At 40.5% G+C, this 18848-nt stretch overlaps 1 protein-coding gene across 3 annotated transcripts; it reads left to right on the forward strand.

Annotated features, from left to right (window-relative positions):
* Positions 1–1565: 1565 nt before the first annotated feature.
* Positions 1566–17348, forward strand: LOC135541991 (ETS domain-containing protein Elk-4-like). Of its 3 annotated transcripts, none has more exons than XM_064968535.1 (6): positions 1567–2089; positions 8442–8653; positions 10325–11038; positions 11187–11435; positions 12078–12203; positions 13610–17348. In XM_064968535.1, exons 2-6 carry the CDS (start codon positions 8447–8449, stop codon positions 13706–13708), a joined length of 1395 nt encoding a protein of 464 aa, XP_064824607.1. In that variant the 5' UTR covers positions 1567–2089; positions 8442–8446; the 3' UTR covers positions 13709–17348. The 3 variants fall into 3 exon arrangements, with proteins under 3 accessions (XP_064824608.1, XP_064824607.1, XP_064824606.1); XM_064968534.1 differs by having other exon boundaries at positions 1568–2089; positions 8439–8653; XM_064968536.1 differs by lacking the exon at positions 11187–11435 and having other exon boundaries at positions 1566–2089; positions 8439–8653.
* Positions 17349–18848: the final 1500 nt, after the last annotated feature.

The following is an 18848-nucleotide window of genomic DNA, read 5'->3' on the forward strand; positions in this document are numbered from 1 at the left end:
CACCAGATCTTATTTAGGGGCTTCATAGCAAAGGGGTGAATACATATGCACACACCACTTTTACATTTAAAAAAATGTATTATTTGAAACAAGTTATTTTTTAAATTTCACTTCACCAATTTAGACTATTTTGTGTATGTCCTTTACATTAAATCAAAATAAAAATCAATTTAAATGAAAGGTTGTAATGCAACAAAATAGGAAAAACTCCAAGGGGGATGAATACTTTTGCAAGGCACTGTAGAGCAGCGGGCAAAATAATTCAGTTTAAGTCGTCAGGCTGAATGAACGTAGTCTATGGTATCTTTTAATTTATGTTGTAGTGGTGTTCTTCAGATTGTCCTGAATTTCACATGAAGTTTGCAATAGAGAAGGGCTACTACCAGATGCTGGTCTATGAATGGTAAAATACAGTATATGTACTGTATATATAAAATCTCATCACACTGTTATTTGCAGCCACAGGTGACTTCATGCTTCAGTTCACAGGTTAGTGATTCCCCCTGTAATGGTTGAGGTTTAGATTGGAGAGGGAGGGTAGCCCAACTGATCCTAGATCTGTGCCTAACAGCTATTTCTACTCTGTGTGAGTTCTAGACCCATCTTAGTAAAAATATACAGTCCATCTTTAGCTCTCCACAACCCTCTCTGAATTTAAAAAGGTGAATAATTTGTCCACAAATTTGATATACTCCAAACAGTGATTCAATGTTTTGACCATTTGTTCACTCTCGTCCGCGTGTTTTCTGTCCAGTGCCTGAACCAGTGTCATGTGTGTAGCCTGCATTTTATCTTTCATTGAAAACCTCTGTCTACTCTCCTAGTGCCCTCAATATGGCAACCTGTACCAGTAAAACACACTCAGACATTCACTAACCATAACATCACTACAGTATCACATTAGTTACACGGGTTGGAATTACATTACTACTAGCCTGTGTGTCTCATACAAGTTTCCTTTATTTACATTATGCCTGGTATGAGCTGACGATATACTTTGTTTGGGGCTTAGATCATTGTAATCATGAAAAATATCCACTGTATGGAAATAGCTGAATTTCAGTTCACCGCTGTCACTGAAGCATCTGATCAATAGAGGTATGACACTCCAATACCACACACCAGATGCCTCCACTGTACAGAAAAGGCTGTTCTTTCATAAGGATAAGGAAAGGAGATCCATAGGTTCACAAGATCCATAGGTTTCTGAGCATGATCTACAGGGGCAACCTACAATCCATCTCGACAGTTGACACTGGTCTCTGGACATGCTTTGCCCTTTGAATTCCTGATCAAACAAATGTACATTTTGTGCAAGGCTGCCACAGAGTGGTCAGATGGGGTATTTGTTGAGCAGGTTGTCCCGATTTTATTTTGACCCATCTCTGCTCTGAACAGTAGTGTCAAAAGCTAAATGTGATATAACGCATATTTACACCTGGAAAAAAAAACATATTGGCAGACAACACATTCTAGAAGCACTAAATATGTTTCCAGATGTTTTAGAATAGCCGTCAGCGATGGGTGGTTGCCGCAACATTTCTCACTCCACGTCTCCCACGCACTAAATGCTTCATGCGAGACGAGCGTCAGAAGCATGACAATAGATAGTCGCTTATTTCTTAGCAAATTTGCCTTTTATATTGTAACTTGCGAAATTACATTACAGGCCTACACAATATGATTGTGGGTTGACAGCTAACTTATTTTAGCTTGCAGCATCGTTTAATATATATCATTTTTGTGAAGACAGGAAGACAAATGTAACGAGCTGAAAGTAAAATTGGTTGGCGCGACGACACTTCAAACCACAGTAGCAGTCGGCGGTGACAAAAAACAATGCTTTTATGGAACGCAAACATAACAAGGAAGTGATCTCAGCATGGTTTTAATTTCCTGTTCTTAAATATTCGCACTGTATTTTTATCGCCAAAAACGTATACGGCAATTTATAGTTTTTACTTAAATGACGTAGTTACCCATTTGCTACTCGGCTTGCTGAACATAGCAAGCTCATTTTCTGTCATGTTTTGGGACTTTTATCGACACTTCTGGACGGCTCATATTTTAAGCAAGCTATACTAGCAAGGTAAGCTACCGACGTACCGTAACTAATGCTAGCGTAGTTTGCTAGTTACAATACTGTAAACCAGCTAGCTTGGTGACAAAGGGTATGACAGTAAATGCTAGCTAGCTAATTGCGATATGGGTAAATACATCGTTACATCCAATCTCAGCGTTAGGTTAGCTAAATTAGCGCTTGATAACTACTAACGTTAGCGAAATGGCCATGTTGTAGCCAACAGCTAGCTGTCTGAATTTCAAGCTAGTTAATTTAGTAACTAAAAAAAGCTATGTCAACTATCACATTAACGCCGTATTTTAGTGATTTGTTACACGGTATTATTGTCTTGGTGGATAAACTAAAACACCACTAACATATTGCAAGTGACATCTCACTCTTTTCTCTGTGGGTCCTAGCTGTGTGTGTGTGTGTGTGTGTGTGTGAGTGCTGTGTCGTTACATAGTTGGGTAAACTCTAATCATATATATATTTATATATAAATAATATTGTCTCTTGGCGGCCGCACTGAGAGCCAGTTGGTCCCTTTTTGACCCATTTTACATGGTCAGATTGTGAGTAGGGGGTGTGTCCCAGCTGGCCTGGATGAGTCAAGGCAGATTTACTTATCTAAGCCTCTTAGACGCACAAGCATTAGGTAGGCAGTGTTCAGTACACGACCCTATCAGGCCTTCTTGCCCCATAAACCCATTTCCTATGCAGAGAGCAAGCAGTCTGATGTACCACATCAAACCGAGGTACAATTAGTTTTATATTAGATACTCGGTAGATATTGCGATTTCTAATCATCAATAACTTATGCAAAGAATGCCATTATGATGATGATACAGTGCATTCAGAAAGTATTCAGACCCCATGACTTTTCCCACATTGTTACGTTAGCCTTATTCTAAAAACGATTCCCCTCAATCGACACACACAATAGCCCATAATGACAAAGTGATCACAGGTTGACATTTTTGCAAATGTATTTAAAATAAACAAATCAAATTTACATAAGTATTCAGAACCTTTACTCAGTACTTTATTGAAGCACCTTTGGCAGTGATTACAGCCTTGAGTATGATGCAAAAAGCTTGCCACACGTATTTGGCTAGTTATTCCCCATTCTACTCTTCAGCTCCTCGAGCTCTGTCAAGTTGTATGGGGAGTGTCGGTGCACAGCTATATTCAGGTCTCTCCAGATATGTTCTATCCTGCCTCTAGCTGGGCCACTGAAGGACATTGAGACTTGTCCTGAAGTCACTCCTACATTGTGTTTGCTGTATGCTTAGGGTTGTCATCTTTTTGGAAGGTGAACCTTCCTGAGGTCCTGAGCGCTCTGGAGCAGGTTTTCATCAGTACTCCGTTATAATCTTTCCCTTGATCCTGACTAGTCTCCCAGTCACTGCTGCTGAAAAACATCCCAATAGCATGTTGCTGCCACCACACCTCACCGTAGGGATGGTGTCATATTTCCTCCAGACGTGACGCTTGGCATTCAGGTCAAGTAGTTCAATCCTGGTTTCATCAGACCAGTGAACCATGTTTCCCATGCTCAGAGGCCTTTAAGTGCCTTTTGGCAAACTCAAAGCTGGCTGTCGTGCCTTTTACTGAGGAGTGGCTTCCATCTGGCCACTCTACCGTAATTGGTGGAGTGTGGCAGACGTTGTTGTCCTTCTGGAAGGTTCTCCCATCGCCACAGAGTAACTCTGTCAGAGTGACCATCGGGTTATTGGTCCCCTCCCTTCTTCCCTGATTGCTCAGTTTGGTTGGGCGGGCAGCTCTAGGAAGAGTCTTGGTGGTTCCAAAATTCATCCATTTAAGAACGATGGAGGCATTGTGTTCTTGGGGACCATCAATGCTGCAGACATTTTTTGGGTACCCTTCCCCAGATCTGTCTCGACACAATCCTGTCTCAGAGCTCTATGGTCAATTCCTTCAACCTCATGTTTTTTTTCTTTTTTTTCTTTGACATGCACTGTCAACTGTGGGACCTTATATAGACAGGTGTGTGTGCCTTTCCAAATCATGTCCAATCAATAGAATTTACTACAGGTGGACTCCAATCAAGTTGTAGAAACATGTTAAGGATGATCAATGGAAACAGGATGCACCTGAGCTCAATTTCAAGTCTCATAGCAAAGGGTCTGAATAGTTATGTAAATAATGTATTTTTGTTCTTTTCTATTTTTAATACATTTGCAAACATTTCTAAAAACCTTTTTTCACTTTGTCGTTGGGGTGTATTGTTTGTAATGGAAAAAATTATATATTTAATCAATTTTAGAATAAGGCTGTAACGTAACAAAATGTGGGAAAAGGGAAGGGGTTCAAATGCACTGTATATTCTGAATTGGACAAAAATCCACAGGTTTTGTTTTGCAGGGGGGATGTTTTCTTTTATAATTTATTTTCTTCTGGCTTTTTCAGTACACAAAGTGCCATGACTATGAAAATGATATAGTTTGAATCGGGGAAGGATGGACAAAAATACACATCTTTTTGTATTTTAATAGAATTGTATTTGTATTTTTTCAGCTTTCAATCTTCAATAGCTCTTACACATCGTGCCATGACTATGAAAATTATATTTTCCGAATTGGGGGAGGATGGACAAAAATCAATTTTTTTTCTTTTTTTTATTAATTTTCTTTTAGAATTTGTTTGAAAGCCCCCAATCTTCAGTAACTCTTAGACAAAGCGTGCCATGACTATTAAAGTTCTCAATCAGGGAGGATGGACAAATATCCATAGTTTTTTTTGTTTATTTGTAGGATTTGGGTGCTTTCAATCTTCAATAGCTTTTACACAAAGCGTGCCATGAATACAGAATGAGCTCCAAAACATGCTTTATTTATTGATTTTGATTATATAACTGACATTTTTATAATACATTTGTCATGCCTACTAAATGGAATTCAAGCAATTGAACCGACGTCGGTCAATTAGTTGTTTAATAATCGAGGGATGAAAAAAAATCTTCTGTGTAATCACTCGGCTCTAACAGCAGCTCATCTCTGTAATGCACCACCCCTATTACACTCTCCTTTCATGCAAAATTTCAGCAGGTGTAGTTCACTCCACCCAAAAATGATCTATAACAATAAACCTAAAAGGGATGGTCTAGGCTACTTTCATGTTCACTTCTTAAGAAATTATCTTACCCAAGGTTGTCATCATAGGCCAGTTGTGACACCCGCCATTGTCAGCGAGGAGAGATGCGTGTGCAGGTTGTTTTACGGACGTGACGTCACGCATTGATACTGACCCAAATTTGTTTGATTTCGGCATGGATTGTGTTTTGATATCCATTAAGAATGAATTACGTTTTTTATTTTTTTTATTTTACATTATATGAACTATTGACGATTAAAAGCCACAAAAAAAAACAAGTGGATTTTTGTCCATCCTCCCCTGATTCAGAATATATAGTTTTCATAGTCATGGCATTCTTTGTATAAGAGCTATTGAAGATTGAATGCCAGAAAATACAAAAATCTAAGGCAGGAAAACAGGCAGTAGCCTTATTTAAATTAAGATTCTAAAATGGTGTCTGGCCCAATCTCAGTATAATATTGTTCAGGGGAAGGAGCACATATGTAGGGCTTAATAGCTTTGATGTTTAGGTTGTTTTTGATTAATTTAGTTTAATTGTCTTGTTTAGCATTCATAATCAACCAACCAAAATCAGTTTTTAGCTTTACTAGCCTATTCACCTTTTTGTCATTTTAAAAACTAATGCTGTTCCTCAGTTTGAAAACAACCCAAGTCCTGTTTATAGCCCTATCCTTGTGGTATTTAAATATTTGAAGGGACAGGATAGGTGTGGGCTCCACCTAGCCATTTAATGGGCCTGGACTGGAGTAGAATCCACCTTATTTCCTCCATACGCCAGGCTCATACAGTAGAGCTCTCCTCTGAGCCCCTCTGTGTGTTCTCTCACTGCCGAGTTCACAGCCGAGTTAAACAGAACGAAGCTCCCTGCTCCTTTGTTGTTGTCCATGAAGTGGTGCGTGATGGGGTTATTCAGAGTTGTATGAAAGGCTGCTTTACCGCTGCACCCCCTCTAGTTCCCCTTTAGAGAAGTCCAAACAACACTAATGTCCCCTGCAGCTTTACAATTCAGAAATATAATGTGTCTGTCTCTCTCAAAGCCTTATGAATGAATGTACAGCATTTCTAGAGAACAGGTGAAAAGGTGTTTAAAACATGTTTTCTTCATGGCTGATGACATTCAAGATGATAAGCCTGACCAAGGAGCTGGGCTGTGCAAAATCACTGATCATCAAATCACCTTGAATTCCAAACAGTAACTCATTATTAGGTGATCAAGATTAGCAAATGCTGCAACTGACATTAACATCTGATAGCCTTGGTGCCATGGGGGGAGTGTGTACCCCAAAAAGCAGACTTTTCCCCCCCAATGGTGGCATGTTGAAGAAATAAAGAAAATAAGTAGCGTTATGGATGTTTCATGACATAAACAAGCTTTTTGGGGAGATTGAACATATAAGCAAAAGTCTAACGTGTACAGTGCATTCGGAAAATATTCAGACCCCTTGACTTTTTTAAACATTTTGTTATGTTACAGTCTTATTCTAAAATGTATTAAATCGTGTGTCCCCTTCAATCTACACACAATACCTCATAATGACAAAGCAAACACTGGTTTTTAGAAATGTTGTAAATATTACATTTACATAAGCATTCAGACCCTTTACTAAGTACCTTTGGCAGCGATTACAGCCTTGATTCTTATTGGGTATGACTCTACAAGCCTTTTAAAAACAAAATTCAAATCCATTTTAGAATATGGCTGTAATGTAACAAAATGTGGAAAAAGGGAAGGGGTCTGAATACTTTCTGAATGGACTGTAAGTCTCCTATCAAAACATAGCTATCTATTTAGCTAAACACAAAAACGTATATCTTTTGATATTGTAATTTCCATTTTTACTTTAGAAAGGTACAATGACCGTTATGAATGTTAGTCTGAATTAGACATTCAAATCTTAAGGATTTCTTGATCAAAATCTGTCAACACATTTGTTAGCATTTGGAATGTTTTAAAAATGTCAGCAAAAGGCATAGTGTTTTAGGATTGCGTAATTACCTGAGTAGGGGCAGCAGGTGGTTAGAGCGTTGGGACTAGTAACCGAAAGGTTGCTAGATTGAATCCCCGAGCTGACAAGGTAAAAATCTGTCGTTCTGCCCCTGAACAAAGGCAGTTAACCCATTGTTCCTAGGCCGTCATTGTAAATAAGAATTTGTTCTTAACTGACTTGCCTAGTTAAATAAAGGTTACATAAAAACAGTGTATACAAGACCAGGTACCACACCCTAAAATGTATTTCTCTGTCGCTCTTCATAAATATCAGCCCCTACCAGTTGAATATCAACACAAAAATATCATATTTTGGAGTAATTACAATTTTTCTGAAACATTGCAACAAAATATGCAAATGAGACCATATGTATGTGCCTATACTGCCAATCTACTTTTCTGGACACTGGATGAAGTCCGTATATTTTGGAGGGCTTTCATTTGAAACTATTCACATATTATCTAAAACAAACGGTACTGCCATGTATGAGAAATGCATTTCAGCATATATTCAAGATATTCTTAGCTTGAACACAACTTTCAAGATATCAACAATTGCTTCAGTAAAAGTCTAAGGGATACATCTCAGAACAAGCACACAAAATCTGGTGAATGCACAAGTCTGTGAAGCTATGATTTGATAAATCAATATCCATCACATTCATAACTTATCAATGTTACGGATATCATCATGCTGAAAAAGGGTATTGACAATGAAAAGAAAGGACCCATTTGTTGACCATATAAAATCTTAATGAAAGTTAGCTTTACAGAGAAAGTTTAAATAATCCGATGTATGGTTTACAATACAAAAACGTTATGGATTATACATTGCCTGTCCCAGTCACTCCCCCTATATTTACAAGACTATAAAACATGCAAACAAAACTCAAGACACTCAATTTGCTCTGTATTGCTTCATTAACATCTCATCTTCCTCATTAACACTGGGGGACAGGTGTGAGTGGAAAAACAAGCTCTGTGAGCCCTTTCTAATTGCAATGAAATATGAATGACTAAAAGCCTTAGAGAGTTGGCCTCCTACACTCTAATATAAAAAAATCATGCAATTCCTGCTTTAATTGGTCAAATAAAGCCTGAACTCCAACATATAGACATGAATGGTAATTTGGAATGTGGTTTCATTTGGAAATGTAACTTTATTTTTACATGCTCAGGTTGACTTTACCATGGAATCACCAATAACTGCCTTTTGGTGACACTGCATGTCTGGTCTGTCATCTTCATCCCCTTTCTCTCTCTCTGTAGCAGGGAGCATGGACAGCTCCGTGACCCTGTGGCAGTTCCTTCTCCAGCTCCTATTGGACCCCACCAATGATCAGCTGATCTGCTGGACCAATGAGGAGGGCGAGTTCAAGCTGCTGCAGGCAGAGGAGGTGGCCAAGCTGTGGGGCACCCGGAAGAACAAACCCAGCATGAACTACGACAAGCTCAGCAGAGCCCTAAGATACTACTACGACAAGGTACACACACATGCATAGGCTTTATACATTATTTTTCCTAATTTCATTTAGTTTTTTCACATTCTGTTTTCTCCTTTTTTTTCAAGGTTTCTGATTTGTCTAAAATGTTTTCAGGTTTTTGCTCTCAAGATCACAGTTTTTAGTAGAAAAAATTCAATTGGAGTCCACAACAATGCTTTAACCACATCAGCAGTCTGGGAAAAATCCAAGATTCAAGTGCACACCAGCAAGTGCACACAGTGTCCTTGGCTCACTTGGTAGAGCATGGTACTTGCAACACCAGGGTTGTTAGTTTGATTCCCATGGGGGACCAGTATGAAAATGTATGAACTCACTACTGTAAGTCACTCTGGATAAGAGTGTCTGCTAAATTACAAAAATGTAAGAGCGTTGTTTGGTTAGCGCTGTTTTATTTAGTGCACATGTGATTGCATAGTTTGCTAAACAAATACCTTCTGGAATGATGAAAATATTCATGATATCATTCTGCCAGGTAGGCATAGGCTACTTTGTAGTTAACATTTAATTGCAAAGGTTTTTTGGAAAGCCTTCCCATCTACCAGAATACACAAACGAGCACACAGACAGGATTCACACGTTGCCTCTTCAGAAAGTTGAAGGAAAATAAGAATCACTGATGCATTTTGTTCATGTCCTATGATAATCTTGGGTAAGTTAATACATTTTCAAATAAGTTCATTTTTTTATATGTTGTTGAATCCTGTTTTAATGTCTGGATTCTGTGATCTCGTCCGCGTTCTCCGTATCACAGATTTTAGAGGGCCCTACACACACACACACACACACACACACACAGACACACAGCATGAATTACAACAAACTCAGCAGAATACTGTACATAGCCCATCTATAATTTAGCCCAAACAACTAACTCTTCCCCTAATGTATTTATTTTGCTACTTTGCACATTCTTCCACTGCAAACCTCCCATTCCAGTGTTTTACTTGCTATATTCCATTTACTTTGCCACCATGGCCTTTTTTTGCCTTTACCTCCCTTCTCACCTCATTTGCTCACATTGTATATAGACTTATTTTCTACTGTATTGACTGTATGTTTGTTTTACTCCATGTGTAACTCTGTTGTTATGTGTCGAACTGCTATGCTTTATCTTGGCCAGGTCGCAATTGTAAATGAGAATTTGTTCTCAACTTGCCTACCTGGTTAAATAAAGTTCAAATAAAATGTTTAAAAAAATACTATGACAAGGAACATACACTCAAACTTACACTCCCACACAATGCATTAACTTTGACAAGGGGCCCCTTGATGAGACCTGTTGAAAATGAGTGCAGGGTTTGGTTTAATGCTGAGCTGGGTAGAGCTATGGGCAGGGAAGTTTCTGTTTTGCCATCCTGTGATGTCACCACACCACCCAGAGTACTGCTAGGTTCCCCCAGAGTACAGCTGGGTTCATGTGTCGCTGTTTGTCTCGTCCACTCTGCCTGTGGCTTGGCCTAAAGACAGCCTGCCTCTGTCAGTGGGTGGGGTGGTGAGCTGTATTTAGCTTGGTACAGACAGGAAGGATGGAACTGTCCCACACAGTGGTTACTCTGTGGGTTGTTTTTGGAAGAGAGACCGAGGGAGAGGGTAGGACATATTTTTCCACATAGCGTAACATTTCTCGCTCTCCCCTACTCTCTCTTCTAGAACATCATTAAGAAGGTGAACGGGCAGAAGTTTGTGTACCGTTTCGTCTCCTACCCAGACATCCTGAAAGGGGATGCCTCTGCTCGGCCGGAAGGGGAGGGGGGTGCAGGATGTAGCCTGCCCCTGTCCGAGAGGGGCGACAACAACTCCAGAGATGGTGAAGGTGGGGATAGGGGTGGAGGTATGACAGTGACACAGGGGTCCAGTACTAAGCCATCCAACCGTAATGACTACATCCACTCTGGCCTGTACACCTCCTTCACCCTCACCTCGCTGCAAAATGGACGCCAGCTCTTCAAGTCCATTAAGATGGAGAACCCTGCAGACAAGATGGCCGACAGGAAGTCCAATACCCAGGCTCCAGACCCGCCCTCTCAGCAGCCATTGCTGTCGCCGTCAGTTATCAAGTTCGGGACCACCCCTCCGAAGAGAAGCCCTCTGATTACAATAGAAACACCTAATCCACCATTGTGCCCTCCCATGGGCGATGTCGTGATGGCACACTCTGTCCTCCTGCCTCAGGCTGTGTGTGCGTTTGAGCAAGCCAAGCCCATGGAATCCTCGAGTCTTCGAATCCTGAATAGTTTCAGCCTATCAGAGTTGCCCACTCGGAGCCCCTCCCCCAGCATGGTGCCTGACTCCACCCAGGAGCTAGTAATCGACAGCGACATCGAGTCCATCTCCTCCCAGCCCACAGAGACGCAGATACAGGGGGTAAGGAAAACACACACGCACACATAACCTACTGCGACATGGAGACCATCTCCGTCCAGTCCAGAGTCGCAGATTACTAAACATGAAGATGGATTTAGCATTCATGTTTTTGCTTTCTGTGATTCAACTGCCCCCCCCCTTCTCTCAGGTGCAGAGTTTTTGCCAAGTGTCAGGTGGTGAGGTGTGTGTAGAGAACAGGGACAAGGGAGGGAATAGGGAGATGAGTTTATCTCCGTTGTGTGTGAGTGGCCATATCACAGGGGGCAAGGCTCGCAAGCCTCCTAAAGTCCTGGAGCTGTCCACTCCTACACTGGTGGTCACCACCTCTGACCTCTCACCTATGAACCTCTACAGCCCCTCCCTTCCCACCGCCTCTCTCACACCTGCATTGCTACAGGTGAGAGACACACACACAATCATTTTTATGCAATCTTATACACTCCACACTCAGAATTATTTTTTGAGATGTGTTCTTGATTAGGAGAAGATACATTTACAATTAAGGACAAGGCTAAGTGAAATGTCAACACATTTCATTGCTAGTTTTCCCCCAGCAGATGGCAGCAATTTTGTAGTTTTATTGAACACCCATTCTACCAGTCTGAACAGAGTTACCATGAGATGTTGACGTTTGACCACATGACAATGTGTTCCTGTTGTGATCTTAAGATTAGATCAGCAGGACCTGACAATGGTCTCATTATTCTCTCAGATTCTACCTCTATGGTTTAACGTCTATGGTAATGTGGTCATGAGACAGTGCTGTTTGAACCAGCCCCAGGCCAGCTTCTCCTCTGGGTTGACTTTTCCTTGGGCTGCTGCGAAACCCTCAAAGCCTCCATTATGGATACAGAAGAGCACATCTTTTCTCTTCTGGTCTTTATCAAGTCTGCACGACTACTTGCACTTAAAGCTGGAATTCTAGTTTTGAGAATTTTGTGCCATAATTTAAGATCTTCCCAAATGACTACTTATGTGTCCAAATCTATTGCTGATAAGCTCCTTGTTTGTGTGTGTGTGTGTGTGTGTGTATTTACAGACACCCACTCTGTTGCTGACCCCCAGTCCCCTTCTGTCTAACATCCACTTCTGGAGCACGCTCAGCCCGGTGGCTCCCCTCAGCCCTGCCACCCGGCGCCAGCAGGGCACACACACCCTGTTCCAGGTCAGAACACGCCCCCACTATCATCACTCATCCCTCTCTCAGGGATCCCTCCAATCTCCACTGCACTTCAGTCTCTCTTATCCCTCTTTCTATCCTTGTCCTCTCTGTCAGTTTGATATGCATACTAGTGTGCTTCGAGCATGGAACGGTAATCAGAGTACGAGTCCAAATCAAAGTATATGAAACAGAACATGGATGGTTGTTCGCAGATGCATACTTTGTACATATTTCTCAGTATTAATCGATTCAAGCATCAATTTAAATATTCCCAGGATTGTTGGTGTAATATGACGAGCCAAGAAAAAAAAAAATATTTCTTGAAAAAAATGGCTGCTGGTTTTGAGCTGAAGTGAGAAAAAATTACCGACTTTGGAATGAAAAGTTGCCCAATCACATCTCGTGTTGCCTTAGTACGTATTTATTTTTAACGTATCATGTTAATTATGAAATGTTTAACTGCCTAGAATAGCCACTGTAGTATGCGTAGACCGCAGGCTAACTGATAAAGAATTGGTAGCTAACGTTGGCCATCTACATTACCTATTCATTACATTAGTTTTAGGTTGTTTTTTTACATGTAAAACTAGCTGGCTGGCTCGATTAATACTTTTCACATACAGTGGGGCAAAAAAAGTATTTAGTCAAAATCCAGAAAATCACATTGTAGGATTTTTAATGAATTTATTTGCAAATTATGGTGGAAAATAAGTATTTTGTCACCTACAAACAAGCAAGATTTCTGGCTCTCACAGACCTGTAAGTTCTTCTTTAAGAGGCTCCTCTGTCCTCCACTCGTTACCTGTATTAATGGCATCTGTTTGTACTTGTTATCAGTATAAAAGACACCTGTCCACAACCTCAAACAGTCACACTCCAAACTCCACTATGGCAAAGACCAAAGAGCTGTCAAAGGACACCAGAAACAAAATTGTAGACCTGCACCAGGTTGGGAAGACTGAATAATTTGCAAATAAATTCATTAAAAATCCTACAATGTGATTTTTCTGCATTTTCATCTTTAAGTGGGAGAACTTGCACAATTGGTGGCTGACTAAATACTTTTTTGCCCCACTATAGGTGGCTGATAATTATGAAGTTACATGCTTGCATTTACTTTATGTAGTTGTTTTGACTGTATTGGTTAAAGGTAATGCAATAGCAGGGGAGTGCTTCTCAAAATGTACATTTTTATGCATTCTCCACACTAGCATCCTCTGAGAACGAACTCTGAGCATGAGTGTGGAGCACGGTAGTATGCATATTGAGAAACACCCTGTGTTTCTACTCCTTACTGTGTTGTCTGTTTCTGTCCTCTATTCTATGGACCCAAATTCTGCTCTTTATTTTGAAGCAGTTCTGTGTTCTCATGTGTTCTCTTGTGTGTTCTCTTCCGTGTTCTCTTCCAGTTCCCCTCGGTGCTCACCCCTCATTTCCATATCCCCACACACAGCCTCGATGGGACCAACACCCCTGGACCCCTCACCCCAGACCCTCATAAGACATAAGAGACCTTATCCTTGGAACCTGTGCAGCCCCCAGACAATGAGGCCCTACTTCAGCTCCCCCCACACCCCCCAAACAGACACAAGACACGGTGGTTCACAACTCCCCTAAAGAGGGCTTAGCCAGACTTTTTAGGAATTGCCATAGTAATGGGTGCTGCAAAGTTCATGGATTGGATGCTGAGCAGTCACAAATGTGCATCTCTACCTGGAACAGGTAATTGTCTCTGTTCTTGAGACCAATGGTATTACAGATTTTTTTTTATTTCATGTGAACCTTCATATTATTTCCTTCTATTCTGTTTGATGCTGTGTTGTCAATTCCAATGCAGTTTTTTAAATATTTTCATGGGTAATGTTCCTGCTATTTGTTGTATGTTTTAATCCAGGGGTCTCCAACCGGTCAATCACGAGATACCAGTAACTCGCAATTTTCACGTGTTTCACTGCAAACTGTCATAAACAAATCTCACAAGTATCAGTAGCTGGGAGCTTGCGGTGTCTATCTAACCAACGCAACATTGACATTATCCCACCCCTGGTTAGCCACTATTGGCTTAAAAAGCCAAACCTAACACAATAGCACTACAGAACCATCGCTAGACCTGTACATTAGACGGCACACGAGATGCGCAATTAAATATTAAAAAAAGGGGAATTTCACTCAAATCTAAATGTTTGTTCTTTTTAAGCATTGACATTGATTCAGAACATCAAGTTTGGTTGTTTCTCTGTGAACAATTGTAATTTGAGAGTGACAAACTAAAAAAAATCTAAAACCAGGAAAAATAAAACGGAGAGAACAGAATTTGGGAAAATATTACACCAAATTTGGGGATTTATATTTTATCTTTGTAGGGCCCTCCTTAGTTTTTTTATTAACCATTATTTTACCAGGTATATTGACAGAAAAGAGTGCACTACTTTCTCTTGTACACAAAGGATCCGGAGAGGAGAATAATGTATATATTTGAAAGCTAGAAAATAATTTGTAGCTCGTTACATTTGTTAAAAGTTTGAGACCACCTCAGATGGGAAATGCTTCAACTGGCCTCACACTTGGTGTTGGCAAGCAGAAACTGTTGCCATAACAGATTAAGTCCTTACTGTAACGCCCTCACTTAGACCAGTAGGGAGGCCACATCAGAACAAAACCAAAACACCTCACACCCACCATTTATACCAGAGACAAATGGGCATATGTGACCTATGGATTGGTAATGCTTGACTTTGTGTGAAAAAGCCCCTATACCTCTAGGTACATTTATGAGAAGCCATAACCATTACCTTTGTCCCAACCTTAAACCTGGCCTTAACCATATTCCTAACCTACAAAGGAAATCTAAACCAACCTGTGGCCTCAGGTAGTACAATGGACCATTATTATCACCTCCTTTGACAAATAGCCACGAACCTTGTGGAGATTGAGCAAATAATGATCCTCACCCTAAACTAACCCTAAGGCTATGCACTTCTGTTGATATAAAGCCATAAGAAAAACATTAAATGTGTGAAGCAAAATCACATCTTGATTCCGAATATAGAATTGATAAGTGAGGAGTACTTTCGCTGGCGCTAGTGTTGGATGGCATATTGTCACTAACCCACAGCATTGCTCCATAAGACTCAGCCATTCTAATGTGGTGCCTTAACCCCCAAGCCAAACATGAAGAGGAGGAACAACCATCCCTCCTCTCCACCCTATCCTACTCCCTCTGCCCTGGTCTCCAGTGCCTATACGCTCTACCTGGGAGCAAACCTCAGCTTATACAGAGCACTAACAGTATTTGGTTTATAACGTGAATTGATAAATTAATAGACTACATAATGTAAGTATTATAGATTTCTACCGGTCCTTTACTCGTCTAAAGTCGGCTCTCATATGTGTTTCCTCTCCCAGGTGTGGGTAAAATGACCCGTGTGTAAAAACGGCCCTTGCCATGACATGGCCAGTGAATAGCCTGGGTGGTGCCAGTCTGTTTCTGCATTGCAAACATCTCACCTTGTCAAGACTGTTTAGAAAATGGCAATGATGTGACACGGTTGAAGGCAGAAGCAGGCTGTCAGAATACCCACACAGGGTGTTCACAAAGCCTGTCACAATAGTGTTTTTTACTTATTCTCATGACATAATGTGACATAACATTTACATTTTGGTGTATATGATTCATGTTTTAGAACAGGTTTGCATAGGTATTATGATTTGAATGCCAGTCATCTTAAGGATGGAATATCGTCACCCACATTTGCAAGTCCTGTGAATGAGGAACATGAGCTTTTAATGTACCACAAATCATTTCTAGGGAGATTCTGCTAAACTTGATTTTGCACGAGCTAAAACATGTACATGATTTATACCTTCAAACCTGCCTTAATCCCTCTCTTTGTGTCTTATCTGCTTATGAGGTGTCAGATACTATTTTCTCTGTCATATGATTGTGATGTGAACTTCAACTGACATGTATTTTCAATGAATTCCGTCTCCCCCTCCCCTATCACCCTAACAATCTGAATTGTAATCTGTGGTTTTGTTACATGACCAGATGCAAGGCTCCATGCTGTTCTGTTGTCTGTTTTTAATGGTGATATCTTTGGTTTTTACACCATTTTCTATACTCATTGTTGGACTAATGGCATTGTCTATTTGAGCATCAGCCTTAAGGAGTGAAACTTAAATCCATGTCTTTGTTAAGTATTTTGATATTGTTAATATTGTCTGTGTAGGTGTGTCAATGTTGGCATTTAGAACAACGGGGTGCCTGTAGTATGAGATTTTACAGCATCGCTTTTCTGTGTTTCAAATTATACTTCTTTCAAAAAGCTATATTGATCTAATTATAGCTGTAAATGAATATTGTGTACATTTCTATTTCCCAATCAACAGCAAAACTATGCACAAAGTACTTTATAATGCAAATCTAAGGATTAAATCTTAAATGTTTATATTCTAAGGAAGTGTGTCTAAGAGGCATAACTTTAAATGAAGCCCCTATGTTTAGTTTGGCCTTATAACAGATGTGTATTACCTCTAAACTAAAGAGTTGGCTTTATTAACTTGATACAGTAGTCAGAAACAGTTCTATATACATAACTATCGTTCTGATGAAGACGACCTCTGAATATGTAGGCATATTAATGATTTTGATTCATGTTTCATTCATTAGACCCTGTTGCACAAAACATTACACCTAGTGCATATTTCAGAAAAATGTGTATTTTACATTAAACCCCCTAGAGTCGATTGATGCACCTGTTCGTCAATCTAAGTTACATGACAAAAAAAAAATCTGTCAAGCTAGATAGAGTTTTGTTGCATTGGACACGTCTCAATCCACCACATCCCCCAGTGTGACACATCCACATCTGAGGTGAAACGTGGCAGAGCTAGACCGGTGTTTGTCAGACCATGAGACATCCCGAAAATCGGTCTTCTCAAATAAACGTCTAGTGTCTGAAGGGTTTGACCTACACTGAGGGAAGATTCTCACGAACATGATGGTGTTCTCTGTTTTGCTCTAGGACCCCCAGAAGTGTCACGGGACTCATCTGAAGGTAACCTGTACCTGTATAAAAAAATGCATTACGGTAGTTTTGTGCCTACCCCAAAAAGGGGTTAAATAAATAAAAATTATTTATTTCCTGAGTTTTTAAAAATATTTCCTAGATTTAAGACCGGACACTTCAAAGCCTTGTTTCTTATAATGTATTTTGTTCACTGTCCCTTTTAGCATTTTATGAATATTATTCAATGCGTTTCTATGGGCTTTAGTAGTAATGGCCGAAATCAATATTTTATCAGAATAAAAAAAAATGTTTAAGTGTCCTAAAATTTAAAAAGGAAAATGATCCATAGTATGACCATTTTAAAACAATTCCATATGTCAGCTTAGCACCCCCCCTCCCCCAACACCTTTGGCTAAAGAATTTAACCACTTCCTTGAATCACAATTCAATTATTAAACCGGTACTTTTGCAGTTTAAAATCGTTGTCTATTGGCTCACCCGTAACATATTTTTAAAAATCCCAATCACAAGCTGTCAGTTTAAGCTAAAGATATATATTTTTTTGTATGGGCTGCGTCTCAATCCACCTCCTCCGCCTGTCGGACCTCCGCATCTGCAGTGGAAAGTGTTTGTCAGACAAATGTATGTTGTGTCTGAACAGTTTGGCCTACACACTGTTGACAACTCTATGGAAAGGGGAGACTCACGAATACGATTGTGTTCTGCTCTAGGACCCCCCACGAGTGTCATGAGAATCTAGAATCTGAAGGCAACCCATACAAACAAATGGAGGTATTGTGCCAACAAGGTAAGGGGTTAAATGTGTGTAATTTTTTTACAACTTCCTGACCTTTCTTATACACAAGCTTGGCACACCTGTATTTGGGAAGTTTCTCACATTCTTCTCTGCAGATCCTCTCAAGCGTTGTCAGGTTGGATGGGGAGCGTTGCTGCACAGCTATTTTCAGGACTCTCCAAATCTGTTAGATAGGGTTCAAGTCTGGGCTCTGGCTGGGCCACTCAAGAACATTCAGCCACTCCTGCTTTGTCTTGGCTGTGTGCTTAGGTTTGTTGTCCTGTTGTAAAGTTAACCGTCACCCCAATCTGAGGTCCTGAGCACTCTGGAGCAGGTTTTCATCAGGGATCTCTGTACTTTGCTCTGTTCATCTTTGCCTCGATCCTGACTAATCTCCCAGTCCCTGCCTGTGAAAAACATCCCCACAGCATGATGCTGCCATCACCATAGTTCACAGTATGGATGGTGCCAGGTTTCCTCCATGACACTTGGCATTCAGGCCAAAGAGATCAATCTTGGTTTCATCAGACCAGAGAATCTTGTTTCTCATCGTTTGAGAGTCTTTTAGGTACCTTTTGGATAATTCCAGGCTAGTTGTCATGTGCCTTTTACTGACGAATGTCTTCCGATTGGTGGAGTGCTACAGAGATGTTTGTCCTTCTGGAAGGTTCTCCCCATCTCTACAGAGGAAATCTAGAGCTCTGTCAGAGTGACTATTGTGTTCTTGATCACCTCCCTGACCAAGGCCCTTCTCCCCCGATTGCTCAGTTTGGCCGGGCGGCCAGCTCTAGGAAGAGTCTTGGTAGTTCCAAACTTCTTCCATTTAATAATGATGGAGGCCAC

This window comes from Oncorhynchus masou, chromosome 6 (genome assembly GCF_036934945.1).
Source record: "Oncorhynchus masou masou isolate Uvic2021 chromosome 6, UVic_Omas_1.1, whole genome shotgun sequence".
NCBI lineage: Eukaryota > Metazoa > Chordata > Actinopteri > Salmoniformes > Salmonidae > Oncorhynchus > Oncorhynchus masou.